This window comes from Saimiri boliviensis, chromosome 9 (genome assembly GCF_048565385.1).
Source record: "Saimiri boliviensis isolate mSaiBol1 chromosome 9, mSaiBol1.pri, whole genome shotgun sequence".
Taxonomy (NCBI): domain Eukaryota; kingdom Metazoa; phylum Chordata; class Mammalia; order Primates; family Cebidae; genus Saimiri; species Saimiri boliviensis.
In genome coordinates this window covers 123,176,613-123,200,897 of record NC_133457.1, presented here as the reverse complement: position 1 = coordinate 123,200,897, position 24,285 = coordinate 123,176,613, and the positions used below count along the sequence as shown (strand labels likewise).

The 24,285-nt window shown below is 31.7% G+C and overlaps 1 protein-coding gene across 1 annotated transcript in view; it reads left to right on the top strand.

Moving 5' to 3' along the window:
* SYCP2 (synaptonemal complex protein 2) overlaps nt 1-23,782 on the top strand; it is a 66,749-nt gene extending 42,967 nt beyond the window's left edge. Inside the window, exons 23-43 of the mRNA XM_039479600.2 lie at nt 1,104-1,231; nt 1,980-2,016; nt 7,863-7,933; nt 8,027-8,084; nt 8,546-8,601; nt 9,303-9,360; nt 9,832-10,000; nt 12,495-12,532; nt 12,990-13,160; nt 15,388-15,586; nt 17,018-17,223; nt 17,911-18,096; nt 18,997-19,087; nt 19,348-19,503; nt 20,058-20,194; nt 21,250-21,344; nt 21,460-21,559; nt 21,953-22,011; nt 22,161-22,239; nt 22,365-22,421; nt 23,441-23,782. Of these exons, the coding sequence (XP_039335534.2) occupies nt 1,104-1,231; nt 1,980-2,016; nt 7,863-7,933; nt 8,027-8,084; nt 8,546-8,601; nt 9,303-9,360; nt 9,832-10,000; nt 12,495-12,532; nt 12,990-13,160; nt 15,388-15,586; nt 17,018-17,223; nt 17,911-18,096; nt 18,997-19,087; nt 19,348-19,503; nt 20,058-20,194; nt 21,250-21,344; nt 21,460-21,559; nt 21,953-22,011; nt 22,161-22,239; nt 22,365-22,421; nt 23,441-23,518 (2,229 nt within the window). The 3' untranslated portion in view covers nt 23,519-23,782. The remainder of the gene's footprint in view (nt 1-1,103; nt 1,232-1,979; nt 2,017-7,862; nt 7,934-8,026; nt 8,085-8,545; nt 8,602-9,302; nt 9,361-9,831; nt 10,001-12,494; nt 12,533-12,989; nt 13,161-15,387; nt 15,587-17,017; nt 17,224-17,910; nt 18,097-18,996; nt 19,088-19,347; nt 19,504-20,057; nt 20,195-21,249; nt 21,345-21,459; nt 21,560-21,952; nt 22,012-22,160; nt 22,240-22,364; nt 22,422-23,440) is intronic.
* The last annotated feature ends 503 nt before the right edge of the window (nt 23,783-24,285 follow it).

The window sequence follows — 24,285 nt, the reverse complement described above, 5'->3', positions numbered from 1 at the left end:
AAAATAAGCAATGAGAGGGGACATTTTTGCCATGTTTCTGATTTTAGCAGGAAAAGCATCTCGTTTCTCACCATTAACTGTGATGTTACGTGTAACTGTTTTTGTAGATGTTCTTTATCAAGTTGAGAATGTTTCCCTTTATTCCTAGTTTGCTAAGGGTTTTTTATCATGAATCTGTTGGATTTTCTCAAATGCTGTTTGTGTATCAATTGATGCAATTTTAAATTAGCCTGTTGATGTATTCGAGTACATTAATTTTCAAATGTTGAATCAGTTTTGCATACCTAGAATAGATTCCACTTGATCATAGGTTCATAATTTTTTAATACATTGTAGGATTTGATGCTGATATTGCTGACATTGAGGAATTTTCTGTGTGTTTATGGGAGATACTGGTTTGTAGTTTTATTTGTAATATCTTTGGTTTTGGTATTAAGGAGATACTGGCCTCATAGACTAAGTTAGGAGGTAGTTCCCACTCTTCTATCTTCTAGAAGATTTTGGAGAATTGGCATAATTTCTTTCTTAAATGTTTGATAGAATTCACCAGTGAACTCTTATCTGGTGTTTTGGTAGCATATCAAATATTCCTTCCATTTCTTTAATAGATAAAGGCCTAGTGAGATCATCTGTTTTCTGTTTGCGTAAGTTTTGGTAGATTGTGTCTTTCGAGAAATTGGTCCATTTCATCTAGCCTATCAAATTTGTGGGCATGGAGTTCATAATATTGACTTACTATCATTTTTATGTCTCTGTGATCAGCAGTGATGGCCCTTCTTTCATATCTGATAGTAATTTGTTTTTTTCTTCTTAACTGGATTAAAGGTTTATCACGGCTTCTCTTTTTTTAGTCTTTTACTCTCATGTAGAAGTGTAGACATTTTAAAAAATGTCTACAAAGCAGTATGTATCAGTTCTGTTAAAATATTTATTTTGGGTTACTTTCATGCCTAACAAAGCTCAAACTTACTAAATAATTGACTACTTATTTCTCTTTGTAGGTATAAATAGAACAAGATTTATCTTAAAAGGTTTTTTCAGCCTTTATTTTTCCTTTGAAGGTTAACTGGTAATGTTTAAAAGTAACATAATTTTTTTTTCAGAGAGAAAAGTCAAAAGGAAAAGAATTTACTGATGCAGCAGAATCCTTGATAAGCCAAATCAATAAAAAATATAAAACAAAACATGACATAAAGTCTACAAGAAAATTAAAGGAGTCTTTGACTAACAGGTGTGTTCTTAAATTTCAGGCGTGAATATTTTTCTAACATACAACTATGTTATTTTACACAACTTAAAAGTTAATTTTAAACATATGTTCAAATAATATAACTTTTCAGTAGAAAACATGGTTACTTAATACTTTTATAAACAGTAGGTGTTTAAATTACACAGGAAGGGAGCTAAATTTGAAATTTGTCATTCTACTGTCCAGTTACTTTTTATATAGGATCAAAAAACATGTATCAACACAACATACTATTTTAGAAATCTTTAGGGTACAGACATTTTAGAATTATATTTACTGAATCTAGTAATGAATAAACTAAATATATTTAAGTATATTGCTTAATAAAATACAAAAAATAACCAGATGTGAGAGTTTTTTACAGTAAATAGTACATTCTTTGCAGAATTTCTGAAGATTAATTCTGTTTTTATTACAAAATGCCCATTTATAGACTGTCAGGTTGTCAATTAAAATTTAATTTTATCCTTACTATATAGGTTATGAATAAATGACTCTTATGGCAGAACCATTCATTTTAAATTCACACTTTCTGCTGCATTAATGATTCAGCTTTGAATGATCTATTATAGGTTCTATTTACTGTGAATGAAGTTACAAAAATATCAAACTATTACTGTTACATTGAATATAGATTTAGTGACATAAATACGGTTTATATAAAATGACATGAAAAAATTCTATTGATACTTAATTGCATTTTCAATTCTGACAAAATCTTTTTTTACAGTGGTTTTTCAAACAAACCTGTTATACAGCTCAGTAAGGTAGGTGTTCTTTACTTAACTTCACCATATTGGTAGTTAAACTCAGTATTTGACCATAAACACTAAAACGGCATAGTGATAAAATGGAATTTGATATGATGTTTTCAGAATATTGCTAAATGAATGATAACCACTGACAGGTTTAGTAGCAAGTACTCAAAATCACTCTCTAATCTTCTGTTTTTCAAAGAAAATGCTTCTTTTACATATATGAGCACAGTGTTTTTACTTTTTGGTACATGGTTCAGTATATCTTTGTGTGTGTGTGTGTGTGTGTGTGTGTGTATTTTTTAAATAGCTGGATCCCATCTCTCCTAACAATTAGATCCTACTGAAGTTCCAGTTTTGTTTTGTTGTGTTTTTTTTTTTTTTTTTTTTAAAAAACTTTACTCTTTAGGCTGATGATATGAATTATCTTTTTTGTTTATTATACTTCAACTTATAGGGTACATGTGCAGATTGTGCAGGTTTGTTACATAGGTATACATGTGCCATGGTGGTTTGCTGCATCCATTCCCTCATCATCTACATTAGGTATTTCTCCTAATGTTGTCCCTCTCCAATCCCCCCACTCCCTGCTATCCCATTCAAATGCCAATCAGTGATAGACTGGATAAAGAAAATATGGCACATATATACCATGGAATACTGTGCAGCCATAAAAAAGGATGAGTTCATGTCTTTTTCAGGGACATAGATGAATCTGGAAACCATCATTCTCAGCAAACTGACACAAGAACAGAAAACCAGACACCACATGTTCTCACTCATAAGTGGGAGTTGAAGAATAAAAACACATGGACACAGGGAGGGGAACATCACATACCAGGGCCTGTTGTGGGGTGAGGGGCAAGGGGAAGGAGGGCATTAGAACAATGCATGTTCTCACTCATAAATTATCTTTAATTCCTCACAGTTGCTCTCTGTGTCCATTTAATATTTCAAGTTTTGAAGTTCACCCTCTGTAAGTTCTTGAATGTTTTCTCCACTGTCTAGGCCAACTCCTATTAGCCTAGTTTTGATTTTCATTTCTAATCACTGGATTGTTACAATAGGCCTTCTGTATTAATAATTTTCTTTGCCTCTAGTATTTCTCTATGTCAATCCATACGTTACATTTAATACCAGCTTTTTTTCTTTCTAAAGGACACAGCTCCAATCATGCCACTTTCTTGTTGAGAAACATTCTTTGGTCCCTGTTGCTTACTGAATTAAATGGAAACAGACTGGCTGACTAGTTTCTTTAAAAGATTGTCTTGTTTTTTAATTTTTTAGGCATGTCATGTTTAACTGAAACATGGTAACTTGAGGTTTCCTGAAGTGTCTTTCCTAAGTATTCTCTTTTTCTTTTCCGTTTGCAAAAAACTTTGAACTGAGTCAGCAGGCCCTCTCACCCTCCTATCTGATTATTAAAATATTCCTTTTCACAAGTGTTGCTTTGTACCTTCTTTATGAAAACTTTCCAAGGTGCCCTGACTCAAAAACCTGTTTGGCAAGAATTCTGAATCTGCATAATAGTATGTTTTGGTACCTTTTAAATTGTTATTTATTTTTGCTATTTTACCCATGGGTTTTTTTTTCTTTTCTTTTTTTTTTAAGTGTCTATTTAAATCTTTTGTTCCTTTTGTATTTGGCTGTCTCTTCCCTTATTGTTGAATTTTGAGAGTTTTTAGATGTTTTTGATAAAAGTTATTTATCAGATACATGATTTGCAAATACCTTCACCCAGTGTGTGCTTCTGCTATTTTGTGCAAGAAATCTTTGTCTAACCCAAGATGGCAAAAAATGTTGTCCTGTGTTTTCTTCTAGAAGTATTATAGTTTTGGGATTTTGTACTTGGGTTTATTGTTCAATTTGAGTTAATTTTTGTATATGGTACAATGTGTGGATCAAAGTTCATTTATTTTGCACATGGATATTCCCTTTTTTAAGAACCATTTGTTGAAAGGCTGTGTTTTTGCCCCAGAACTGTGCTTTAAACTTCGTCAATAACCAAGTTTTCATTTATGTTTGAGTCTGGTTAGAACTCTATCCTGTTCCCTTGGTCTATTTGTCTAACGTGACTCCAGTACCACACTGTCTTGCTGCAGCTTTAAAAAATTTGAAATCGGGTCATGTTTAGTGTTCCCAGCTTTCTCCCTCTTTTCAAAATTGTTTTGACTAGTCTAGGTCCTTGGCATAGCCATATAAATGTCAGAATCCGCTTGTCAATTGTACCAAAAAAGTGTGTGAAGATTTTGGTCAAGATTGTGTTTAATCCACAGATCAATTTGGGGAGAATTTTAACCTTAGCAATATCAAGTCTTCAATACCGTATCTTTGTTTATTTACATCTGCTTTTATTTGTTTTGGCAGTGTCTTATAGCTTTCAGGATAAAGGTCTTATATATCTCTTGTCAAATTTATGTCTATGTATCACACTTTTATGCTACTGTAAGCAGCATTGTTTTATTTAAATTTCTGATAGTTTGTTGCGAGTACATAGAAATGCAATTGATTCTTGCTTGCTGATCCTGTCTCCAGCAACCTTGCTCATTCATTAGTTTTAGGGGCTTTTCAAGATTTTCTCAGATTTCCTGTGTAAGCCATCATATTATCTGGGAATAAAGGGAGTTTCACTTCTTCCTTTCCAATTTGAACATTTTATTCCTTTTTTTTTTTTTTTTTCATTATTTTTTAGGCCAGAATATCAAGCACACTGTTAAACAGAAGTGGTGAGAGCAAACATTCTTGTCTTGGTCCTGACCTTAGTGGGAGAATATTCAGTATTTCATAATTAAGTATGATGTATGTTATAGTTTATTTCATAGATTCCCTTTATCAGGTTAAAGACATTCCCTTCTTAGCCAAATTTGCTGAGAGATTTTTAATGAGTAACAGATGTCATGTTTTGTCAAATGCTTTTCTGTGCCTATTTGCTCTGTTTATATGGTGAATTACATTAAGTTGATTTCTAAATGTTAAATTCTTGTATTTCTCAGATAAATAGCATGTGGTCATGTTGCAGTCTCCTTTTTCTAAATCATTAGATATAGTTGCCAAAGTTTTATTTAGAATCTTTGGGGTGTTTTTTTTTTCTGTTTTTTCACTACATTTTACCTATTTTGGATCATCTTTGTATCTTCTTTAACATTTTTGCTCACCTTTATATCCTCTATAGTACCATTGCTAACTTTTGTTTATCTTTAACATCTTTGCTCATTTTTACATATTCTGTAACAGCACACAAAAGATGCAACAGATGAATGAACATATGTATGCAAGCACTGGTAAAAATCATATTGGGAAGGATAAATCAGATAAATGATCAGAGGAGTAATATACTAAGAGATAAGCTATTTAAAATAATGCAAATACTTCTATATAAAATAGCCAAAATAAATAAATTGAAGATGAATCACAAAATAAAATTAATATTTTAGGTTTTAATATTTCTAATTTACTGGATATTAAGTTAGTCTAATAATTTCTGATCAGTAATCAATCTAGTGGTATTATGTGTTTAATCATAGTAAATTTCTTTAATAAAATATATTACAATTGATAATTTATTAAATTTTCTTTTATTGAACTTCTTTTCTGCCCTCAATACTTTGAGAACTGGTTGAATATATTTTTAGTTGTAGGCTGTATGAATAAACTAACACATATTTTTTCCTAACAATATAATTAATTGATAACTTTTTGATTCTTTTATGTGAGATTTTACATAAACATTAGCCTCTCTCAAAGCTTTCTATTTAAGAGTTTAAAGCAACTGAGGGTCCAAAACAAAGTAAAAGCATACTTGTTTTGTGATCCTGGCACCATCAAAATTTAGCTTGTAGAATTCCAGTAAGGAGGTCATTTATCTCCATACAACATCAGTAAGTATTAAGGTTAAAGGATTTCATTAGATTTACAATATTTTCCATTACATTTTTAGTATTTGTCTTCAGTATTTTAGAAAATGTGAATGTTTATTTTTTATTATATATATTAAGGTGGATAACATAGTGAAACGGTTACTATAATCAAGCAAATTAATATATTCATTCATCTTTGTGTGTATGTGGCAAGAACACATAAAATCTCTTAGCAAATATCCCAAATATAATAGGTTGGTGCAACAACCGATTAATACAATGCTGTATTGTATACAGTTTGTGTATTATACAGTACCATACTATTAATAGTCCTCAGGTTCTGCATTCCATCTCTAGACTTACTCATCCTACATATCTGCAACTTTGTATCCTTTCATCTCCCTATTTCCATACCCCAACCCCACCTCCGTGTTCTGGTGACCGCTGTTCTGTTTTATTCTCTTATTTCTGTGGATTTGGTTTTTAAGACTCCACATATAAGTGAGATCATGCAGTATTTTTCTTTCTGTCTGGCTTATTTCACTTAGCATAATGTCTTCTTGGTTGATCCATGTTATAGCAAATTGCAAGATACCTTGTTTTTAAGGCTGAAAATATGTATTGGTGTATATATAAATGCACCACAATTTCTTTATCTGTTCATCTGTCAGTGAATACTTAGCTTGTTTCCATGTTTTGATTATTATAAATAGTACTGCAATGAACAGTGAATGCAGATATCTTTTTAAAAATTTTTATTTTATTTATTTATTTATTTATTTTGACACAGAGTCTCACTCTGTCCCCTATACTGGAGGGCAGTGCATGATCTCAGCTCACTGCCACCTCCACCTCCCAGGTTCAACCAATTCTCCTGTCTCAGCCTCCCAAGTAGCTGGGAATACAGGTGCATGCCACCACACCCAGTTAATTTCTGTGTTTTTAGTAGAGACGGGGTTTCACTATATTGGTCAGGCTGGTCTCAAACTCCTAACTTCAGGTGACCCGCCTGCCTTGGCCTCCACAAGTGCTGGGATTACAGGTGTGAACCACTGCTTCTGGCCCTAGGAGTGCAATTATCTTTATTGGTGGTAATTTAATTTCTTTTGCATATATTTTATTCAGTTTACATTAAGGAGAATGTTACAAATGTCAGATTTATATTAGTGGAAGCACAACTAGAAAAATATATAAAAATTAATTTAATTGCACATTATTTGTTTGCCATGTAAGGCAATGTACGTGTGTTTTTTTTTGTTGAGGTAAAATATACATATAAAAGTTAATGATCTTTATCATTTTTAAGTGTATGTTTCACTGATAATATATTTATATTCTTTCTTTTTAATCCCTTAATTTCTCCCTACTCCTTCCTACTCTTCCTGGCCTCTGGTAATCACTGTTCTACTCTTGCTATCTCCATGTGATCCACTTTTTTAGCTCCCACTTGTGAGTGAGAACATAAGATATTTGTCTTTCTGTATTTGGCTTATTTCACTTTACTTTGGTCTCCAGTTACATCCATGTAGCTACAAGTGACAGGATTTCATTCTTTTTTATTGCTGAATAATATTCCATTATATATACACATATACCACATTTTATGCATTTATCTATTGATGGACAATTAGGTTTCAGTAATGCTACAGTAAATGTGGGTGTGCAGATACCTCTTTGGTATATTGATTTCCTTTCTTTTGGATATAAGACCAGTAACTTGCTGGATCATATTGTAGTTTTATTTTTAGTTTTTTTGAGAAAGCTTCACATTGTTATTCACAGTGGTTGTACCACTATTTGCATTCCCAGCAACAGTGTATGAGACCCACATTCTCACTAGCATCTGTTATTGTCTGTCTTTTTCGTACAAGCCATTTTAACTCAGGCCGACATCTCATTGTAGTTTTGATTTGCATTTATCTGATGATTAACGCTGTTGAGCATTTTTTCATACACCTGTTAGCCATTTAATGATTTCTTATAACCCTCTTTTGTGTTTAGGAAAAAGTTCAGAAAAAAAGCTACAGAAAACTGAAGACTACTTTTGTTAATGTTACTTCTGAATGCCCATTGTAAGTATTTTTTGTAAATATTTTTCATTTTCCTTATATTTGAAGAGACTACATGCATTTAAGTGGAGCTAATATTTCTTTTCATTTTCACAGGAATGATGTTTACAATTTTAATTTGAATGGAGCTGATGACCCTGTCATAAAACTTGGAGTAAGCTAAAAATCAATAGATATTTTGTATTTACTCAGAAATTACATTTTATTTATGCAGCTATTAGATAGTATGTTTTTGATGTGTGTTTCCTTATATACTTTAAATTTTTAAGAAATATGTGATACCATTTTGGATAACCAGCCTAGGTATATTTAGGTGGCTTTTTTTTTTTTTCCAATTTTTTTTTTTTTTGAATAAGGTAGAAAAAAACAAGCAATTGTGGGATAGAAAGGTTTCACTACCAAGAAAATCACCTTTCTAATTGATGGAAAAATACTGTTATTATTTTTTTGTACTCTATTGTATTAGTTTTCTTTTTAAATACAAATGTTACAGTAAAGTTAATTTTATATCAAATCTTATGATTTTGTGAAGTGAAACTACATTTTATGTTTATTTTAATTTTTATCTTATTTTGGCACTGACAACTCTTTTTTTAATGTTTATTTACAATATAGATTCAAGAATTTCAAGCTACAGCTAAAGAAGCCTGGGCGGATAAGTCAGTAAGATTGTAGGTGTTTTTATTAGGTTAAAATATTCCGATCTCCTTTTTTTTTTTTTCTTCTCTTAAATACCTCCTTCCAGTCTTAGAGTTTGTTTTTTTTTTAATAAATTAGAAGAGTGGATTAAAATGCTAGTCATGATTACTCCCGTTATGATTCTGTTACTTCAGCATTTATTCTTTAAATTAATATGCACATTGTCTTCACTTTGAATATTAGTTGTATATCCTAGATCATAAACCTGAAAAGACTTAGTAGTTCTTTGATCCAACATAGTTATTTTATAACTGAGGTCAGAGAGGATAAGTGGCTTGGCCAGAGTAATATAGCTAATTAGTGAAAGAGTTAAGACTGAAAACTCAGGTCTAATTGTTCATTGTGTATTACCTTAAGAAAACAAATATGGAGGGTCTTTTGTTTTTGTTTTTTTGAGACGGAGTCTCTCACTGTCACCCAGGCTGGAGTGCAGTGGCGCTATCTCGGCTCACTGCAAACTCTGCCTTCCAGGTTCAAGCGATTTTCCTGTCTCAGCCTACCAAGTAGCTGGGACTACAGGCATGTACCATCACACCCAGCTAATTTTTTGTATTTTTAGTAGAGATAGGGTTTCAACTTGTTAGCCAGGATGGTCTCAATCTCTTGACCTCATGATCCGCCTGCCTCGGCCTCCCAGAGGGTAATTTTAAATTAATACTTATTTTTGTTTAAGGGTAGGTCTAAGGAATCAGGATGAACTTGAATCTTCTGTCAAAACAAAAGATAAAAAAGTAAGTTATAATACCTCAGTGTGTCTATTAGAAATAGAATTTCTCTTAATTTTTAATGTTAAAGATTATCAAAAACAAAAAACATTTTTGATTATTTTATTTATGCAATTATCCACATTCCTATTAAGAATTTTATTTTGGTCTTTCAGCTATTCATAATTATCTAAGAAATGACAACTGTGGTTATTTTTTTGATATATTAGGTTATATCTCTCTGGAAGTAAGTTGTTATGATTTAACTTTGATTTAACAACATCAACACCAAAATACAAATATCAGTATCTGATCTGGATTTCCAAGTGACTTTCTTGGATAGGTTATTAATGCCATCTTAAATTAGAATGTCAAAAAATGACAAGTTTTCCTGTTTTGTGTTTTTTTTTTGTTATTTTTATTTTTTGGTTTAACTTACCTTGCATGACATATAATGAGATGTATTATTTCTTCATGTATTTCAAACATTTTTTATAGATTATAACAAATGATAAAAAGAAAAATCTGTTTAGTGATACTGAAACAGAGTTCAGATGTGATGACAGCAAGACTGATATTAGCTGGCTAAGAGAACCGAAATCAAAACCACAGCTAATAGACTATAGCAGAAATAAAAATGTGAAGAATCATAAAAGTGGAAAATCAAGTAAGAAGTTATCTTTTAGAGAAATGTTACAAATGATTTTACCATTTATTTCAATTATATAAAATGCTTTATTGGTTATAAGCTTATTTTCATATTTAGACTATTCATTACTATATACTTTTATGGATAGGACAAAACACTACAGTTTTTATGTTTTTGTTTTATTTTGGTAATATGGTCATATTTAAATTTATTTTTAATAAGACCTTAGGGACATAAATTATGATTTATCATAATCCTTGCCTCATGACTCTTATCACTTGTCTACTCATGGCCCAGCATTAACCAGTTATTTAATTATTGTGAATAATGTACTAAGAACTCATGAGCCCAACACCTTTAAGACCAAGGCTTGGACTTTGACACTAAGCTATATATACATTCATTTACATTTGTGTGTATAAAAAATATATATAGCTTATATTTATGTGTGTGTGTGTGTGTGTGTGTGTGTGTGTGTGTATGTATGTATTTTACTACTCAATATCCCATCTTCTTGCTGTACCCAACACATATACTTTTTTAGGAATTTATATAGATGCACAAAAATGTATCAAAAGGAAACAATTTCTTCTTGCAGATTTTTTTTAGCCTAAGTTATCCACAAAGTATTTTCCTCTGCTTTCTCTTTGTGATAGTGAATCCCTTGAAGTAGTTGGTAAAGTCTGAGGTGTAAGTTTTGGCTAGAGAGAATTACCATTTTCATAGCTGAAAATCAGTTTCCATGTTTGCTAAAACACAAAGATTTTATATGTTGCATTTTTAAAAGAAGACTTAACTCTGTACTTGTGAATTAAATGTATAGTAAGGGGATCAGCTTTTATTTTTTTTCAAGATAAAAGTAACCAGTAGTGACCTAAAAATAGAACTGAATTTTGGCATGTGTTTAGAAATGAAGTCGAGTCTTGAAATTTAGGTGAGAGGTCAACCAGAAACATCAGGAAGTAAAGCAATAAGATTATCATATATAAAAGGAAGAGGAATATAGAACAGCATAGTATATTCAGGTAATGCAGTACTGAGGTAGTTGGTACATAGATCTTATCTGTAGAGAAATGGCCAAAGGTGAGGCTAGATTGCTAGGTCTGAACCTTGAAGCAGTGTGTTATAAACCAGAGATTAATAAGATTTACATGCCCTCAGGGAGCTTACAGTCTAGTGGGAAGTTGTACAAATAAAAACATTTATAACATTAAGTACAAGATTAGATATCTCAGGAAGACATTTCAGGCTAGAATATGATCATCACTAAATATTTATAAAATCGAACTTTTGAAATTGAAATTTTGCATGAATTCTTTTGTTTAAAGTATTGAATAACTGCAAGTTAATGTATATGAGTTGATGTATTGCCCAGATTAGAGGATCTTTCTTCCAAAACAGCTTTGCTTCCTTGACATGGATAATCTCATTTCTTAGGTTTCAGAGACTATTTGGAAAGATGACATTATGCTTGAAAGGCAAAAAAGGGAAGTGAGACTAAAGCTGCTATCAATAATATGGATAAATCTTATTAACATAGTGATGTATGGAAAACAAATTATAGGTTATTATACAGGACATGATATTATTTTCTAAAGCTCATTGTTTTGTTTAAAGATACGTATCTGTGTAATAAAACTTGTTTTTAAAACAAATGACCCGCAGATTTTAGGACAGTAATGACCTTTTAGCAGAAGAGACACAGAGGATAGTATAAGAGAGCATACATAAGTAGATTCAGCATTATCCACAATCTGGTTCTTATACTGAGTGGTAGATTTATAGGTGTTTAAGTTTATAACTTATGTTGACATATTCTCTTTATGTTTAAAAAGTTGTATAAAATAAAGAAGGGGAAGGAAAACTGGCAATTCATACCATACCAAACACTATACAGTAAAAGTTCTCAATTCTTGAAAATTACATTTTTGATTGAGTTTAAAGATGGTTCCAATCAGAGATGTGGTTCATTTGGGTTACTAAAAAGTTCTAGGAAAAGAAAAGCTTCCAAAGCAGTGTGTCATTGTGAGGCCAGATTCTTCAGCAGAAGAGGTGAGGAGAGGATTAGGTATCAGGAGGGCCAGTATCCAGGTGGCCTGAAGCCACATGGACATTAGCTTATTAAATGCTAACAAATGCTTTAAAAACTTACTGTTTTTTTATTTTAATTTAGGCTGGGTGCAGTGGCTCATACCTGTAATCCCAGCATGAGACCATTCTGGCCAAGATGGTGAAACCCCATCTCTACTAAAAATACAAAATTAGCTGGGCATGGTGGCATGCTCCTGTAGTCCCAGCTTCTTGGGAAGCTGAGGCAGAATTGCTTGAACCCAGGAGGTGGAGGTTGCAGTGAGCCGAGATCGTGCCATTGCACTTCAGCCTGGAGACAGAGTGAGACTCCATCTCAAAAAAAATAAATAAATAAAATAAATATGCAGAAATGATGTTATAATACATTAACTGCCAATTCTTATTTATTGTGAAAATGTGACCTTATTTTCCTGAATTGCAGGATCATCCCTGGAAAAGGGACAACCAATATCTAAAATGGTAAGCCAAGAAGTTTATGCTCAAGCATCCCTTTAAAATTATTTTTCCATGTCATATAAAAATCATCTTATAATTTTATCCTTGTTAACAGTCAAGTATTTTATGTACTTGTTCCTGCTTTTGCACACTTTCTCCTAATTTGTTTCTTTTTAAATCACATTGGCTTTATTTGAATTCATTTTATTCTGTGCTTTTAGGTATTTTTTAAATCTCTTTTACTTCAGTTAGATAATATATATCAGGCTTCCCAGGGATTTAATGGTAAGGATAAAGAGGTAGTAAAGAAGATAACTAGAATGGGAAGATAAAATCCATTAATTTAAAGTATGTTAGTCAAGAATCATTTCTACAAATATTTTATGTAGAGCTTGTCACAGTGCCAATTTTATGGCAAATTGCTTGTATTCTTGTACCTCAAATATTGCTCTAATAATATTCAGGAATTTTTCTCTTAAAGACACCCAGTAAAAATATCACCAAAAAAATGGACAAGACAGTTCCAGATAGAAGAATCAGACTTCCACGAAGAGCAACAAAAGCAAAAAAAAATTATAAAGATCTGTCAAATTCAGAATCAGAGTGTGAAGAAGAATTGTCACATTCATTTAAAGAGAACTTGCTAGTAAAGGTAAATAGATTCAGTTCTGATTAATAATTTCTAAAAGCCTCTTCAAATACTAAATACATACTTTTGTAAAAAATGTCAGATTTATACTTAAGAGTGAACTTTCTATACAACAAAACTTAATAATTCTAGAAATTTGCCCTTAGGCAATATAATGCTAAATTTTATAATAAGTTGGCATGTGTGTTATAAAACAGATGTCTGAATCTAGTGAAATTATAACTTTATGATAGTATCTTTGAAATGATGAAGTACTTAATCTTCTAAAATTAGGCTTTAATAAAATATAGCATGGAGAAGCTGTGTAGCTGTTGAATGAAAGCAAAATATTTGTGTCTGAGGTCGTTCCCACACACTGGCCCACCTGTCCCCATCCCTGACATCTTCCTTATGTCTCATAATGTCCAGACACATTCCCAGTCACCTGTTCTTAAAGGCAAAGTTAAGTATTTATTCATTTGTCTGGCAGTCCATCATCTGTAGAAGTAATGAGATGTCAATATAAAATTATTTTTTCTTTACTTGAATATTCAATAGTTTTATACTCTATGAAAAAAATATACTTAATACATATATTACAATATATAGTAATCACTGTAAATATACACATAGTATATGTGTATAGTATATATGTGTGTGTGTATATATATGTTGTGCTTACAATGTGCCAACTCCTGTATTAAGCACTTTACAGATTTAACTTCTTAAAATATCATAAATACTATAGGTAATTAGTACTATTATTGTCATCCCACTTTACAACTGAGGAAATTGAGGCTCAAAGAGAAGGAATTTGCCCAAGGTGACACAACTAGAAAGTGATAGAGCTAGGATTTGAAACCAGAGAGTCTGGCACTGAAGATAGGTTTCTGACCATTACAGTGTGCTGATTTGAAGTCATAAACTTTCATCTCTTCTTGTTTGCAATCTTACCTCTTACCTAGAAGACTTTAGAGACTTCATAACTTAATGTCTACATTTTCTACCTTCTTGTTTTTTTGAGGTGAGGGAGAGAAGAAGTCTCACTCTGTTGCCAGGCTGGAGTGCAGTGGCACGATCTTGGCTCACTGTAACTTCTACCTCCCAGGTTCAGGCAATTCTTCTGCCTCAGCCTCCCACGTAGCTGGGACTACAGGTGCGTACCACCACCCAGCTAATTTTTGTATTTTTAGTAGAGACAGGGTTTCATCATGTTGGATATGATGATCTCGTGGTCTCGATCTCTTGGCCTCATGATCTGCCCACCTCAACCTCCTAATGTGCTGAGATTACAGACATGAGCCACCACCCCCAGCTTTCTATCACTTCTTCCCCGCTCCTTTTTTTTTTTTTTTGAGGTGGAGTTTTGCTCTTGTTGCCCATACTGGAGTGCAGTGGTGCAGTCTCAGCTCACAGCAACCTCCAGCTCCCAGGTTCCTCCTGCCTCAGCCTCCCAAGTATCTGGGATTACAGGCATCTGCCACCACACCTGCCTAATTTTGTATTTTTAGTAGAGATGGGGTTTCTTTATGTTGGTCAGGCTGATCTCAAACTCGCGACATCAGTTGACCTGCCCACCTCAGCCTCCCAAAGTACTGGGATTACAAGCATGAGCCACCACACCTGGCCTTACGTCACTTGTTAAAGGAAGTTTACCATGCAAATAGTCATATGCCTTCCCAGGCCATCTCTCATCCTATCCCTCTTCAAGGGAAAACCCTGAAAATATCTCTGTTGTCAGACATTCAAAGCATCAAAATACCTTTCCAAGTTTTTTTCTACCCTTCTGCAGTATATGCCCAGAACTATGTAATGGTTAAATAGTATAACCCGTGACTGTCACTAAGACCTGTGCTTCTCAACTCCCTTTGTTCTTGCGAAGTCTTCTCTGTTCCCAGTATGTCTTCCCCTTTACACCTCCTTTCACAAACTCCTTAGTATCTCAAATACTATGAAATTTAGGAATTCTTTCTAATTTCCCTAAGCTGGAGATACAATCTTCTTTGAACCCGCAAAGAAGGTTATTTGTTTCTCTTAAGATGTTTATTATAGTAAATGTATTATATTTTCCTGTGAATTTGTCTTATGCCTTCTAGTATATTAGAAAGTCTTTGACTACTCGTCTAAGGCCTTGCTATGCTTGTATGTGGTAATATACAACATTTAATAAATATTTTAATATAATTTGTTTATGTGTCCAAGTGTAAGTATTTGTACTTGAGTATAATTTGAAAGTTATTGATACATTTAGGAGGAGAATATCCATTCCAGAATCAAAACTGTAAAGCTACCAAAGAAACAACAGAAAGTCTTCTGTGCTGCAACAGAAAAGCAACTATCAAAACAATGGAAAAACTCAAGTCTACTAAGGGATACTATTCAAGATAATTGCCTTGACTTATCTCCTGTATCTTTATCTGGCAGTTCATCATCTGTAGAAGTAATGAGATGTCAGTATAACTTCATTTTTTCTTTACTTGAATATTTAATAGTTCTCTACTATAGCTCTAATTGTGGGAAAATATACTTTTAAGACTGATCTTGAGGGGTATATTCATGACTATAGTAGTTAAAACTTCATTGTTAAACTACTTAATGCTAGTAACTTGACTTTTGCTAACACCGGAACAATGTTACTAGGATACTGAAGTTTTTCGTGTTAGAAAGATAAAGATCAAATGCTTTAATATGGAAAATATTTAATATGTATTCACAAATTATAATTTGAAAGCTTAAATAAGTACTTAATTTTTAAGGTGCTTTTTTAAAGTTCAGTATATATGTAATAAGAATTACAGAGAATTCTCATTTTTCTATTTACATTTCATTGACAAAAGTTGAAGGAATATCTTGCTCATTCTGTGGACCCACATTAATTCTGTGGATTAATACTATATACAGTTGAGGTTTTGCTTTTATTTTTAAATAATTGGTAAAGAAAAACTCATATTTTTTGGAGTTCTGGTATATGTGTATGCCTTTCTAGTATAGAAAGTATAAGTATGCCTTTTTATACCATTTTCATTTCCTTGTAAGGATATTTTAAAGCATTGCTAAAGGCTAAGCACATACTCAGATCAGCCTGACCAACATGGAGAAACCCCATCTTGACTAAAAATACAAAATTAGCTGGGCATAGTGGCGGATACCTGTAATCCCGGCTACTTGGGAGACTGAGGCAGGAAAATCGCTTGAACTCAGGAGCCGGAGGTTGCTGTGAGCTGAGATTGCACCATTGCACTCCAGCCTGGGCAACAAGAGTGAAACTCCATGTCAAAAAGCATTTCAGTTAACATGCAAGACTTAGTATACTTCTACTTCCTCTAAAGTAGCTATTGTCTTCTCAGTACTCAGGACCACTATGAAATTTCAGATAAGCACATACTCAGAAGACAGATGTACATGCCCTGATTTGATCTGAAAATTGTCTGAGGATTTATTCAGATTTATTCCAGTAATAAATTTTCTAATTTTTATATGAAAAATTTAGAGCATATGATTTTTAAAGTCTTTTTCAATCATAAAATTTTGTGAAGTTAATATGTAACACAATTAGATATGATGTCAAAATACTCAAGATAATACTTAGATTGATCCTTATATTTCAGGTCATAATGTAGATATTTTTGTTTGAAAATGTTTTGAAAGCCCTTATGGTTACAAGTACATTTTAAATTCAGCCATTATTGTTTTTCAGTCTTATAAATATTTTAAATATAACTTGCTCTTAATTTTTTGACAGGTATCCTTTTTACAGCTTAAATTTGAAGATGTGACAAATTTTTATATTCTTAGAATTTAAGTTAATTTTGCTATTTCTAGTGCAGACATCAATGATAACGCCTGCCATCTGTTTTCTTGTGTTTTTTGATGGAATATAGGTATAGAGAAAATAACAGAAAAGGATTTTATTCAGGATTATGACTGCATAACAAAATCGATATCCCCTTATCCAAAAACTTCATCACTTGAATCCTTAAATAGTAACAGTGGAATTGGAGGTACAATAAAGTCACCCAAAAACAATGAGAAAAACTTCCTGTGTGCAAGTGAAAGTTGTTCACCAATTCCAAGACCACTGTTTTCGGTGAGAATGTATATATTTTTTTCTTTATCAGGTATATCTGAAGGTAGTAAGTCATTTCTCTATCATCTTAATCAGATACACATTGCTTGTCTATTTAAGGTTTTGGGTTTGGTCTAGGGTCTTGGGGGAGAAGGACATAATGACAAGAGAGAGATACTTCCCAGTCTCAATGAACCTAACAGACAAATGTATAGCTATGCAGGAGGAAGACTGGTGGCAGGAGAGTACAGTAGTTTCCCATTATACGTGGTTTCACTTTTTGAGGTTTCAGTTACCTATAGTTAACTGTGGTCTGATAATATTAAATTCTATCATTCAACAGTTTATATTGCTGTCTATACAGATTCTCTTGAGTTTTCTGTATAGACAGCCATGTAAACTGTTACTTACGATGATTGGAACTGAAAATGCAAACAAAATCTTACTCATTTTCTTTTTATTGTTAAGGTGACTTTGACCTCGAGCATAGAAACTATACTAGTGGGGATCTTTATCTCTAGGTTTTGGTCATCATAGTAATTACTTGCCTAAGGATTTTTTATTTTTAGTTATGAATGGGAATTGAATTTTTGCAATGAATTGAGTAGTTTTTCTTTAATGTTTCTTATGTTTATGTTCAACTCTTTTTGGGGGGCCTTTGAATAATTTTGTGACTTTTGGGTTTTTGTGTGTCTTATTCATTTATAGCCCAGACATACTCCAACTAAGAATAATACTACTATAAATAGGAAAAATATAAGTTCTCTAGTACTTACACAAGAAACAACAAATCATAACAGCTATACAGATGCAAGCAGTTACAGTTCAGAAAAACAGTTTGTGGAAATTGAATCTACAAATATCGGAGAAAATCATATACAAAGCAAAAGAGAGGTAAATATGCTACTCTAACTTATAAATTTTTCTTAAACTAAGATGGTTCTTACAAGATTCAGATTACTGACCTTTAATGGTAATTATACTATTTTAATGCTTTCAATTTGTTATGTGAAAAATCTGATGTTTAAATTATATAGAATTGCTTGATTACAGAAAATTTTTTTTTTAATTTTAGAAAAATGTTTTTTGATAGACGAGTTGAAACTTTTAAAATGAGAGTAGTAAGGTCTTAAATAGTGAGGATATCACTGCTGAACCTCTGATTGCATATGTATCTTTGGCACCTTCTGGTTTCATGAATATATAGGTATTTGGTTGAACTTCTTGCCACCGTAAAAGCCCATCAGTCCATCAATAAAAATATTTTTAATAACCTCCAAAATACAGAAAATCAAGACAGAATTTTACAACTTGGAGAGGGCTGTGATTTGAGCTAGACCTAAGTGGATGAGTTAGGTATATACAGATTAAGTGGAGAAAAATGAGTAACCTGTGTAAAGGTTACTAAGTAAAAAACCCCTGTATATTCAAGTAGTATAATATAAGGTTAGAAGTAGAAGATGTTTTTGTTTGAAAGAAGAAGAGTTTAAACTTTAGTTTTCTGTGGATCCCCGTTTCTTAACTCAGAAACGGAAATTCTAATAAGAAAGAATTGAAAAGCAGAAATAGTTAAGAAAAAAAAAGATAGCTCACAGCTATTACAAGAAGATTGAGGTCAACATAGAATCGAGGTTACCACATGGTAAATATTAGAGATGAAAAGGAAGGGATAGTAGCAAAATTTGAAAAAGAATAGACAGCATTTAAAATTACTGGCTTTTGGGTTTCAGAAAGATGAAATGTGAATCAAAACATATTTACAGAATTTTTTCTAATTTCTAATATGTATTTTAGGAAAGATATTCAGCATCTTCATTATCCAAGTCTAGTGAAGGAAGAGAGAATTTGTGGTTGGACATGCCCTGTGATGCTACTCATGTATCAGGTTTGTAGTCAAAGTCTTGCTTAAAAAAAATTGCTGAAATACTACTATGACATTTCATCAAAAGGAATTATGTATTTTAAGTTGAACCATCATTATTTAACAATGTAAAAAAATAGTAAAGTAGGTAGAATTTAATGCACAGTTACCAAAAGCATAATAAAAATACTTAGTGGCAACAAAGGCTTTTTTAAATGAAAGCAAGAAAATATTAGGTATTTTTAATGAAAATTGTAGCACTTTTAACTTTAACTGTTCCTAAGGCCCCACTCAACATCTTAGTCGTAAACGAATGTGCATAGAAGATAATCTAAGTAATTCCAATGAAGTAGAAATGGAACAGAAAGGAGAAAGGAGAGCAAACTTGCTTCCCAAAAAACTGTGTAAGACTGAAGATGCAGATCATCATATCCACAAAAGTAAGTAGGTCATTCGCCTGTGTTAAAATGTAGTTATTTGGAAGGTGGTTCTTATATTTTGAATGATTCCATCCACAAAACAATTTTGTAAAGGCAACTTTGCATATGCCAAGATATCCAAAGTTTATTGAGAACTTCATATATGAATAATGTTTTAGTAAGGGTCTTATATACCCATAGATCTCCCTCATCATTCCATCACTTATGATGTTTAGGTTTTACTGGAGTATGAATTTACTGATGTGATAGTACTTTACTAAATATTTACATTAATAATAATGCAGAAGTAGTTAAAACAAGTTTAAAAATCCAGAAATGTTCTAGTTTAAAGTAGTCATTTCTGCCTTTATAATAGCCATGCCAAAAAGCTTTTTATAAATCAGAATAATCTCATTTTAAAATTAAAAAATCATAAGGAACTTTGCCTTTGATTTCATAATCCTTAGGTTAGCATAGATTCAGAAAATAAGATAGATTTTGTTCTTAGCCTAATGACAAGGCTAAATTTACAGTAATGCTTATTTTAACTTAAGCAGATTGTTTTCATTTTTTAGTGCCTGAAAGTATAACTTCATTATCAACAAATGACTTCTCTATTCCTTGGGAGACCTGGCAAAATGAATTTGCAGGTATAGAGATGACTTATGAGACTTATGAGAGGCTCAATTCAGAATTTAAGAGAAGGAATAATGTGAGTTACCATTCTTTAAATTATTATTTATACCTAGTAATTTCCATACTTTCTACTAGACCATTGGCTTGTTTGATCCTTTGGCAACAAAATATACATTCATGAAACCAACTTTCATTATATGTCAATAATTGGAATAAAATATGTATATTATCTGTATTCTCTCTTTTGCTACTACTCTCTCTTTTATTCTGTTTCCCTTTTCAATTTAATCTTTTGGCTCTTCTATCATTTTTCTTTTTTTACTGAACAGTTTTGATGCTGCTTTTCAAGGCATTTTTAATCTCATGGAGGTGACCATTAATGAGAGTACTATAGTGTAAGGATAAGCAGCTGCAGTCAGAGAAATCCCATTTCACTTTGTTCCACTAGCTCTGTATTATACTTATGTAATCTTAGCTTGTGAGGTTCCTGTGAGATATTGAATGCAAACATGCTTTTAAAAACAATTTTTAATTATTAGTAATATTTTTCCACCTATCTCTTTCACATGCCTCTAGGGAATAGTTTTTTTATGCCCTCGTTTGAATACAAGATTTTTTTGGGTGCAGGTTATCAACCCCTCCCCCATCTTGCTTTCCTTTCTCCTATATTCAGGGTTAAAATTAGAAATTACTTGGATTTTTTTTCCCCAAGGCCAACCTAATCTGAATACTTTGACTCACATGTTCTAGTGCATGTCTGTGGCTCGACTTGAACATATGTTTTTGTGAAAAATGGTTTTAAAAAATTCTGAGTGTGACTTTTAGGCTGTGTCTGTGGAGAATTATAACCATTAGCACTTTTGTAAATACTGTAGAGTGTGGTGTTCTTACGAAAACAGTTGAGTAGTAATTCAAGCCTTAGTCAAAGACTTACTGATGGAGTTACACACTGCTCTCTGAGTGAGCTTATTTATTAACACCTCAGTTTAAATAACTGAGTTTTTAATTTTTCAGTTTTCCAAACTCTTCTTAGTAGTCTACATTTCATGGAAAATGATTTGCTCTTACTGTAGTCTTGGTTAGATTGTTATTTTGTAAGGATATTTTAAGTCTAAAGTGAGTGTTTTTCAGATTCGACATAAAATGTTGAGTTATTTTACTACGCAGTCTTGGAAAACAGCTCAACAACATCTGAGAACAATGAATCATCAAAGTCAGGAGTCTAGGTCTGTAATAAAAATCTGTTCTGGAAACTTCTGAATGCTACATATGAATATATTATGAATACATGTTCTCAATGCTATAGTTTTAAAAATTAATCTCATTTTGTTTCTGTAATAGGATTAAAAAACTTGATAAATTCCAATTCATTATCATAGAAGAGCTGGAGAATTTTGAAAAAGATTCACAGTCTTTAAAAGATTTGGAAAAGGAATTTGTGGTTTGTTACTTTTAAAATTTTTAAAATAAGTTTAAAACCTTGTTTTTAAACAGATATGCTTGGAAAAACTTCACTTTCTTTTTTGAGAGCACATCCTGAAGGTTTTTGTTATTTAGAACATAGTTTAATCTTAGATTTCTAGTTAGCTTTGTATAAAACTTTTGAATTATAAACTTAAGTTTATGATGAAATATTTGATAATAAATATGAAGTCCTGAGAGATTTTACTTTCAATTTTATTTTAATCTGAAAGACCATGTGACATCTGGAATATTCTTAACATATGTTCACATTGTTTATTTACATTTGTAATAATAGAAATAGAGTAATTCTGTTGGATTTTGATTTTTAATCATGTTAAAGTTTAACTGAATTTTGTACCTTACAATTTAGGACTTTTGGGAAAAGATATTTCAGAAGTTCAGTGCATATCAAAAAAGTGAACAACAGAGGTTAGTATGACAGTCTTAATGACTATTATCTGTAAAATTATATTTATAAATAAATTTCCATGTGAAAAATTAAAATTATACTATGTTATAGCAATTTAATTTGAATTAGTGATAAATACAAAGTTAACTCTCATTATTTTACTTGTTAGGCTTCATCTTTTGAAAACTTCATTGGCTAAAAGTGTCTTCTGTAATACTGATAATGAAGAAACTATTTTTACATCTGAGGTATAAATTTTATGGTTTTTATAGGTAACCTTTCTTGATTACAAGAAAGGTTGGTTAATCTAACTTTCTTTGCCGTGAAAACTTTTTGATAAATTTCATGGGGAAATGTATTTACTTTTTTACAGATGTGTTTGATGAAAGAAGACATGAAAGTCCTGCAAGACAGGCTTCTTAGGGACATGGTAAGTCAACTAAATTTGAAAATGGAATAAACATACTTTAATGTCTTTTGTTTTTGATTTGTATGTGTGTGTGTGCTTTCATGTCTTGTAATAAGCTATTCTTGCACAGGGCTTCTTTTTCTTTTTTGTTTGAGAGAAGATAGCTTAACCCAATTACTTTTAGTTCTTTAAATAATGGGAGCATATTTATATTGAAAGGATAGGAGTAATTTAAATGGTGAGGTCCTCCTACAGAGTAAAAGAGAATATCAATTTACAAATTGAAAAATTAGCTGAAAGAATGATTTGCTTGCAGTGTTTCTAAACACTGTGTACTGCAGCAGACCTCTGTCCTGCTCTGCCCTCTGGAGGAGAAGATATGGCAGAACAAAACTCCCAGAGAGTCTGTAGTTTAGTGGAAGAATTACTGTCTGTTTGGACAAGATGTCATTTATGTAGATTGGAGGATAAAATTAATTTACTTTCCAGTGGTCTAGCAGACCAGCAGCTGCATTCTGGGGGAAAATGCAGACCTGGAAAGGAACTAAAGGTACTGCTTTAAGTGATAATGTCTTTGGAGTTTTCTCAAAGATGAAAGGCATTTTTAAGTATACTGATCTTTGTATACACAGTACATTAATATACTTACAAAGTTTTAATAGAACTTCAATATGCTGACATAGTACAGGATTAAGATGTGGCTAAGGTAGTTTAGTTTCAAGCAAACAAGAAGCTACTTAACTAGTTTGATCATTGTTGAAATTGTTTTCTAGACTTTTTATTTTGCTCTCTTCCTTTAAAAATTAAATCTGAATTTCATTGATTTAGGGATTTAAAATATTAGAGCCTTCTCTAATCTTTTTAGATCACAGAATTCTGTATATAGGTAGATATAGACCTGGTAGAATGCAATATCTTTATGAAAGAGTTGTTTTAAAATGAATCACTAATAACAGCTTGATTTTTTTTTCCTATTTTATTTGATGGTTTTCCAGCAATAATGTGAAATCTAAGTGTGATTTTTGTTTTCTTGGGCATAGCTAGAAGAGGAGCTTCTTAATGTACGCAGAGAACTGATGTCAGTATTCATGGCTCGTGAAAGAAATCTTAATGTGTGAAATCTAGTTTTTATCAACATACTTTATCTAATTATTGTTTGTGTATAACTGAGGAAATAACAGAGTAGTCCTACAATGAGAAAAATATACATGTCACCCAGGCAAGTATACCCTTTGTAGGAACCCTCAAATTTAAAAAAAAAAAAAAAAAAAAAAAAGTATTTTAATGAATAAGAAATAACTACTATAATACTATAACATGACTCCAAGCCCAGACTTTTGTCTACAGAATATTATTTTTTAGTTTTAGAGATAAAAGCTTTAAGAAACTTTTTGAGTTAATTATATTTGTAAAATGAGTTTCTTTACTAAATTTAATTGTGTAAAATGTATTATTTTATTACATAAAATGTTTTTGAATGAATGCAGTTTTGTGATGAATATATGTTATTAAAATGTTTAATAGCTTAGAATTCAAGTAATAAAAATTTAGCCACACTTAGAAAGGGGAGGAAGTCCCTAATTTAAAATGTTTAACCAAGTGGTAGATCAGTACTTTCAGCACACTGTTGGAAACATTTATTCAATCATGGCTCTAACTTATTAGGAGACACTAAATGGCCTAAAATAGCTACTACATTGCCTACATATGTTAATTCAATATAAAAGTCTTATTTCATAAGCAGGCTGTTTTACAAATACCTTTAATCTACTAGTAGTCATTTCAATATCTTGCTAAATTAATTTATAAAAATGAGTATACATTTGATTTGCTTTTAATGAAGTTGAAATAAATACTTATGTTACTTGAATAAGTATAAACATTA